At 45.8% G+C, this 7,921-nt stretch overlaps 1 protein-coding gene across 1 annotated transcript; it reads right to left on the minus strand.

Moving 5' to 3' along the window:
• Positions 1 to 2,747: 2,747 nt before the first annotated feature.
• Positions 2,748 to 7,655, minus strand: EVX2 (even-skipped homeobox 2). Its single transcript, XM_039339297.1, has 3 exons — positions 6,981 to 7,655; positions 5,308 to 5,558; positions 2,748 to 3,525 (listed from the first exon to the last, which is right to left on the minus strand). The coding sequence occupies exons 1-3, from the start codon at positions 7,402 to 7,404 to the stop codon at positions 2,848 to 2,850; spliced, it is 1,353 nt and encodes a 450-aa protein (XP_039195231.1). The 5' UTR covers positions 7,405 to 7,655; the 3' UTR covers positions 2,748 to 2,847.
• Positions 7,656 to 7,921: the final 266 nt, after the last annotated feature.

Below are 7,921 nucleotides of genomic sequence, written 5' to 3' on the forward strand. Positions count from 1 at the left end.
TGCACATAGTGTTTGTAAACACTCATCTTTGGGCCAGGCAATTATTTAAACCAATGTTTGGACTTAAAAGCATGTCTACTATAAACATGAGTAATGCGCTGCATTTGCAGTAAAAAAAAAACCAATTAGTATGACTTAATCCTTCTGATATGTGTATGAAAAAGCAGCAAAAGTGGTTATTTTAAGAAGCTGTCATAAGCCCAAATAACATTTTAAAATATATTTGTATTAAAACAGCAAACAAACCAAATATCAGGAAGACTTAAATAAATCAGGTGGCTTTTGATTTAAATAACATTTATTTTACATGACCAAACACAATAAATAACATAATATACAAAGCTTTGTTGTTATTGCACATTTGTAAAATATTTTACAGTGAATTCATACAGCCAGTGAATATCTGAAGCACAGGACTTATTCACAATTTTTTCATAATAACTAGATCCATTGGACCTAACATAAAATTATTTTGTTTCTTTTAAAATCTTATTTACCAGCAAACCTATCAACCACTTCCAAGATATATAGATTTATTTATCTATTTCTATTTTGGAAAAATGTAAACATTATTGCCAAAATTTTTCTCTCTATATCCAATAAGGGCCATCATTGCCAAATATTTAGAGAATTGAAAAAAAGTAAATGTTGATAAAAGAATGCCACATTTTTTAAAAAATTAGCTAGCATTAAATTATATATTAATTTAAAAGTTAAATATAAGGTCAGTGGACAATAGCTGGTATTTTTCTTTTGATGCATAAGAAGCTTTGTCTTGGTATATTTAAAAAAAAATATTATTATTTGAGGATTAGGTCCTTAATTCAGTGTTCTCTACATATCTCATGTTCTTGTTAACATAATCTACTCTTCTTTTCTTGAAACCTCTCGTTTTTTAATCCTTCCTCTCTTATCTTCATACCAGCAATCTTTTGCTATATTTTGACTCCCCCCTCTCACTAATAAAAATAATAAAAATAAAATACAGTTTTTGTTCACTGAACAAAACAGTACAGACTGGAAAATAATTTCCTGAATGTCCATTATCAAAATGTGGGGCTGGTAAAAGAAAAGAAAAGAAAAAAGAATCCCAGCAAGTACAGTGTCTTTGAAAACAGCAAATTTCAGGACACTTATTTGAAATATATATAAATTAGGGGAAATGAATGGGCTTGCACCGCCTGTGCTCACGTCTTACACATGGGGCCTAAACAAGCAATAGCTAGTTATGTGAGAGCTTCAACTCTTCAGAAAAATCTCATTATGTGAAGAGTAAAGTGACTCTGCCAGGAGCATTATGGAAATATAGCCAAGTTTGATTTAATGAGGCTCTTTCACATTGGTGGAATATCAACTGAAAAGTCTACCCAGGGCGTCCAAGTTCCCAAAATGAAAACTGGCAATTGAGATGATCAGAACCGTAGCTTTCTTGTGCAAAAAAATCACTTCCAAGGTAACAGATCTAACATTAAATAACCTACCGCCTTTGCACCAGGAACAAATGTTTTATGTACCAAGTCTCTTATCCGTCTCTTCTAATGACTTCCCTTAGCGGGTTGTTAGTACTTGACAGCAGGTCTCCGTGCGGGAAACTCCCCCCACCACTCTGCATTCAAAGGAGGGTCCATCAGAGAACATGATTGGCAATTTTCGTCATAATCTGCACATTATTAGCATCAAAATTGACACCGCAGTAACGCCGGTGGTTTTTGATGCGTCTCTCAAGTTCACGGAAAGTTGTGGGGATTTGGGCTTTCTGTTAGCCAGATCGCGGGGGGGGGAGGGGGAAAGGGGGGCTTAAATAAAGCAAGCGTGATTATTTTCCCCGTTTGGGGAGGACAGGGGAAGAATTTAACATTTTTTTAAAAAAAAATAAGTATAAGATACGTTTCAGGGTAGGATACATGCCAAGAAAGTTTCAAGTATTTCCCAGATAAATGCAGAGTAAGAGAGTCGGAAGCAACAAGCCGCGTTTCCTCTTTTCTAAACTACCGTTCCGTTTGTCCCAGTCTACCTATCTTTTTACCAAGCCATTCAAGGCCATCTCCCCCCCTCCCCAGTCGCTTTCTTTGAGGAAGCGTTTTTGGAGGCCCGCGCAAGAGTATTACCAGCCGCCTTCGGGGAAAGATCAGAAAGGACGGTAAGTAGCGGACTTTCCTTTTTCCCTAAAATAAGTCCCTCTCTACTCCTTGAACCCGCAGGTGTGTCTGCGGTCGTTTCCTTCAGTGTTTGTTAAGCTTCGTCCTCAACCAAATTCCTAGAAAAGATCCTGCTGGTTTTTTCGCTTCAGGACGAAAGAAAAAGAACACGAAGGAACCGGGTATAAATATTAAGCCATCCAAAACCACGTTTCGGACGATTAAACCATAAGGTAAACAAAACAAAACACAACACAACACAAAAAGGCAGCTGAACTCAGAAAAATGCAAACAGTTCCCGTGGCCATCAGCAGGGGGAGCAGAGCCAGGCTCCCCCAAGATTAAAAAAAAAAGAAAGTACCGTAAATGTCTGGAAGGGATCGCTTTTTTTTTTTTTTTTTTTCCTACACACAGTCCTTCCACTGAGAAAGAGGGAGGGCTTATAGTTTTTGGTCTACCGGGGCCCAAATCCATCCGTTAAACTTTTGCAACAGCAGCAGCAGCAGCAGTTCCTCTCCTTTGGGGGATTCCATATTAAACCGGAGCCCTAATAGCCCGAACCGTTAAGAACAGCGCTAGAAAAACCTTCCGCTCGCTGGAACTAGAGCTTCAGCTACGGCCCTCCCGTCCCACCTCGTCCCCAACGGTTCGCTCCTGCCCCGGGCCACCCCGGCCCAACAGAGCCCCGGAGGCCGCCGGGGGTGGCCGGTTATCTGGTCAAGGGAGCCTCCTCCCGCTGGTCCGGGGAGGGGACGGCCGTCTTGCTGAGCACGGCCGCCGAGTAAGGCAGGAAGCTGCTCTCCGAGCGCTGCGAAGCGGCCACCGCGGCTCCCGCCGCGCTGCAGGGGAAATCCGAGCTGGAGGAGCGCGAGCCCAGGGCCGCCGCCGCCGCCGCCGCCGCCGATTGGCTGCTGTGGCAACTGAGACAGGAGCAAGGGGCGGAGCCGGTGGGCGGAGCCGAGGAGGCGGCCGCCGCCGCCGCTGCCGCCGCTGCCGCCGCCGCCGCGGAAGCCGCCGCGCTGCTGTTGAGCCCCGCGGCGGCGGCGGCGGCGGGCGACTGGTAGAGGCCCGGATGTCTGAAGCTGCACAGCAGCTCCGGGCGGGAATAAGGGTGCGAGAGGGCGCGGAAGGTGTCCAGCGGGCGGATGGAGGTGGCGAAGGGTGAGGCGGCTGCTCCGGAGGCTGCGGCCGCCGCCGCCGCCGCCGCCGTCACCCCGACGTGCGGGTAGTAGTGGAGGGGCACGTGGGAGTGGAAAGGGTAAGGCAGGCTACCCGTGGCTGCCGCGTGGGTCATCATGTAGGTGTAGAAGCTGGGGTCCGCCGGGTGGGGCCAGGACATGGCCAGTCTCTGCCGCTTGTCCTTCATTCGCCGGTTCTGGAACCACACCTGGGGAGGAGGAGGAGGAGGAAGCGGAGTCGCGGAGTGAGTCAGAGTTCGGGAGAAGCGAGGCGCGGGGAGGGCTGCCTACTTAGCCAAAGCAACGGCGGCGGCCCCCCCTCGCCCTCCCCCGTAGGGTCAGCTGCGGTTTTATTTTTTTTAATATTTATTAGAGTTTTATCCGACTATGATTCGCTTATAAGTAACTCAAGGCCTGAATATACAAAATAGTCTTTCCTCCTCCTATTTTCCCCACAACGACAACCCTGTGAGGTGGGTTGGGTTGAGGGACAGAGTGACTGGCCCAAGGTCACCCAGCCGGCTTTCATGTCTAAGGCGGGACTAGAACTCACAACCTCCTGATTTCTAGGGCACTATCTTAACCACTACGCCGTTTTCTATCTGCGGTAGTTGGCCAAGACGAACTCTGCCACCAATTCGCATCCGGTCCTCCCTAAGACGGGAATTCCGCTTCTGCCTAAAATAGCTTCATGAAGGCAGTATTCCTCAGCGGGTGTTTACCAAAATCGAAAAGAAGCTTGCCTGCATTTTAATCCTGGATAAACTCAGGATCTTTCTGTATGATTTTGGCTTCTCTAATTCTGATTCAGGTTAAAATACATACATCTCTCTTTGAAAAGAGCTTTTTACATTTTATTTGAATATCACTGCCGGCATAGCATGGCAAAAGAACAACCGTGATGCATACATTTTCAAAAATCCACCTTAAAAGTTATCTGAAATGCTACTGCTGTTTTATTCTTAAATGGTCTTTCAACCTCTAATCCAATCGATTATTATTAATTCAGCTTAGTTCCTGTCCACGACAGGTAAGCATATGCAGAACTGACATTATCACCCAGTGCCAAATTTTCAGAAGGTGAAAACTGCTATAAGACTAAGTTTCTGTTGAAATTGTAAAATAGTAATAATAAAAGGGGATTTGACCTGGGGGATGCTTTATAAGAAAATGGATGATATTTTTACTGTCATTTTATCTCAATCCCCTTTGCCATTATTATTTAGGAAATGATTGACATAATGCCTTCCTGAAGACTTAGGCTGAAGGCATGATTCCCGTTCTTTGAGTTTAAAAGCACAAAGACACATTTAATACAAGACTGATGATGATGCTCCCTTTGATTTTTATCTACTGTTTTTATTTGTAGTGCCAATCTACATTTTTTGAGAAAGTTACAAGAGGCCTGATGGCTTAGCATCCTCGTTCTCTTAAAGGGAAGAGAAAACCCTTATAGGGAAAAACAACAACAAAAAATACACCAATGGGGGGGGGAAACAAAATGTGTATATTCAGTTCTAGAGCGACTTGGTTAATTATCCAATCCGTTTGTCGCTTCTTTTATTGTTATTCTTGATATTTCATTCACTCCATTTTTTTGCTTTTTTTCCTTGTTTTTTTTTTTCCTTTTTGTGTGTTTGTATGTATCTACAAATGTGAAAAGCAATAGCCTAAGGTGAACAAAATAAAATCCGAAAACCTATGCCGTGGAAGGAGGAAGGTTCTTAAAATAGCAAGGCAATCCGCTTTCCTTTTATTTATCTGATTCCTTTCTATATTGATCAGAATCCTTCCTCCTTTCGGAGGAAGCGGGCGCAGAAGAGGACATTTTTTCAGTCTCAGGCAAGCCCGGCTAAAACAGGACTACAGCTTGGGGAGCTAGCCACACGGAAATGACAAACCAAGCCCTCAAAATCGGAACTTGAGCCGCCAGCCACCCGCCCCGCCAGGACCGGCCTGGCTCTCGTCAGTCTCCCCTCCCTTGGCAATACCTTTATGGTAGTCTCGGGAAGGTTGAGCGCGGCGGCCAGCTCACACCGTCTAGGCCGAGAGACGTAGTTCTCGCGGTAGAATTCCTTTTCCAGCCGGGCGATCTGCTCCCGGGTGAAGGCGGTGCGGTACCTCCTCACTTGATCGGCCCCGGAGCTGGAAGTGCTCAGGTTGCTTCCGCTGTGCAAGTTGTTCAGTGTGGATCCTGAGGACGAGCTGGTGGTGCTCGGAGTCGAACTGCTCTCCGAATAGCCTTCCAGACAAAAAGTAACAAAAGACCCCCGTTTATTGTCCCGGAGACGCGCTGCCAGGCGGATTTCAGCCCCTGCCTGCAATCCACACTTCCCCAAATAATTAATGTTGTCTGTCAGGGACACAAATCGCCAGCCGTTAATCGAATCAATAGAAAGTTGCTCCTTTTATCTTTTGTTTGCAGTTAAGTGAGAAGACATCAAGAAAATTAAGCATCCTTTAAAAACAACAACAACAAAAAATCTATTGATAAAAAGATTCCACTCTACCTAAGATATATATTCGATGGGGAAAGTTAGGTGCGTCTTTTGTAAGGCGCCTACAGCTAATCTTTTCTGGGGCCCATCACTGGGGATTTTTTTTCCCCTTTACTTTTTCGTTCACTTTTTTCATAGGTTTAGAAAAGGAGGATAAACGGAACGGCGTGCTCAATTCGGATTGCAAACGAACGCCCTGTTCAAATGTGTTTCCTAAAAGATTCCACAGTCCCCCAGTCGCTGATGATTCTAATTGTGCAACTTGGCTCCCGTAGAATGGGTTGTCCCCAGCTTTAAAAATAAGTTGTTAGACGAGTTTGTGACATTATGATGCATTATTCTTAGTCAAAGTTAACAGTGCTAAGTAGGTCGCACAGGAGGGAGGGAGAAGGCAAAAAGTATAGAAGAGAGCAAACATTTTTTAAAAAAATGCTGCGTTTTTAATGAAAACCCAGAATAGAAAATCAGACATATGTGGAGATAAATTACTTAAAAGGACACCCGCCACCTGCACTCTGAATAAACTGAGTTATATTCATTATACCAACAGGATCTAATTGCGATCTCGGAGTTTATCAGTATGCACACTCTTTTCTAAATACGCTTCATAAAAAATTCAGCAAAAAGTACTTGTTTACACTTGCGAAATCGCGGGCGGATGGTTAAACACAGCCGGCAAATAAGCGTCCCTCAGATTTCTAGATCAGCCCTGTAAAATCCCATCGCAGATCTCCGGAGAGATCCCCAGACGTGGGGATATGCCGTGTAATAAGTGCAAGTATATTTTTCACTCCTGCCCTGCATACTTTGACACAGAAGAACCCAAATGCCACTCGGAGATTCGCTTAGTGCGGATGGCGTGCGCAACCCACACAACTCTGTAACCTTTTGCTTCAGATTCCTTAAGGATGCTATGCTGGGGGGCCACTTAGCACCTTCAGTTGATCCCCGAATTAATACCCTGGTGTTTAAACCCTTGTTTTACGTGATGCCTTCTCTTAACGGGGAGGGGAAAGGGATAAGTAAAAGAGGGAGAAAAAAACAGGATAAGGGTTCGATCCTGCTATGCGTGGATTTCTCCCCCCCACCCACCCACCCACCCCACGCCTCGCCCCGCTAAAAGCCGGTTTCGGGGTGGGATGGGGAGCGCGAGGGAAGAGAGTTACCTTTGTTATTGCTTTCCTTCAGGGAGGAGGGCAGGCTACCCGGCGAGCGAAGCGCGGAGCAGCCTACCTCCACGTCGCTGTTCATGTCTGCCTCTGCAGCCACTTCTGAGTAATGGCTAATTTTCTTCCGGCTTTCGGCGGGAGGCAGCTCTGCCGCTACGGCGCTTTCGCTGTTCTGGTGCTGAAGGCTGAATAAAGCGTCGATCTCGAATTTCCCTTTGGCGGCGGGGAGGTCCCCGATGGAGCTGTGCAGAGAAGCGGAAGTTAGTCTCGGGCTGAGCCGGCCGCCGTGGGGCGAGTTTTCCAGGGCCTCCAGGACTGCGTTGCCAGCCGCCTCGGTCAGATTGGCCAGCCGTTTGCCAGCCGTGGGGCTGTGCAGCCCCCTTTCCATCAAAATCATCTCTTTTCTTATCCTTTCCATCATCTCAGCTCCCCCCACGCTGAAAAAAAATTGTACGTGGGAATGTATGTAGGTGTGCGTGCCTGAGTGTCCGTGGTTGTATGTGGGGTGTATATAAATATACGATTGGTCCTTCTAATAATCAGCTCACGGCAACAAGGGCCAATTCGCTTTCAGGTCAGGAAAATATCTCTAAAAATTTATTTATTTATTTTGAAGGAGGCACAAAACCAAGAAGACGACGAGAAAGGGGAGCGAGATGTAAAGGCGAAGGGAATGACTGGTCAAAATGACCTACACATCCTTTCTATCCCCGAAATGTCATTCATCACAGAAAAGGAGTGCTCGTCATTAAGGTACGAATGACGCTGGTCGAATAATCATTTATTGTAACAGGTTTATAAGCAAATAAATACAAGATCCTGTCAGCGGATAATGAAGGCGGCTTCAGAGCAGACAAATAGATCCAGCAAGGGAGGCGGAAAGACCAGGACTGGAGAGGAGGAGGAGGAGGAGGAGGAGGAGGAGGAGGAGGAGGAGG

Source organism: Crotalus tigris, unplaced genomic scaffold (genome assembly GCF_016545835.1).
Source record: "Crotalus tigris isolate CLP2741 ecotype Arizona unplaced genomic scaffold, ASM1654583v1 scf7180000017733.2605024, whole genome shotgun sequence".
In the NCBI taxonomy this organism is placed as follows: domain Eukaryota; kingdom Metazoa; phylum Chordata; class Lepidosauria; order Squamata; family Viperidae; genus Crotalus; species Crotalus tigris.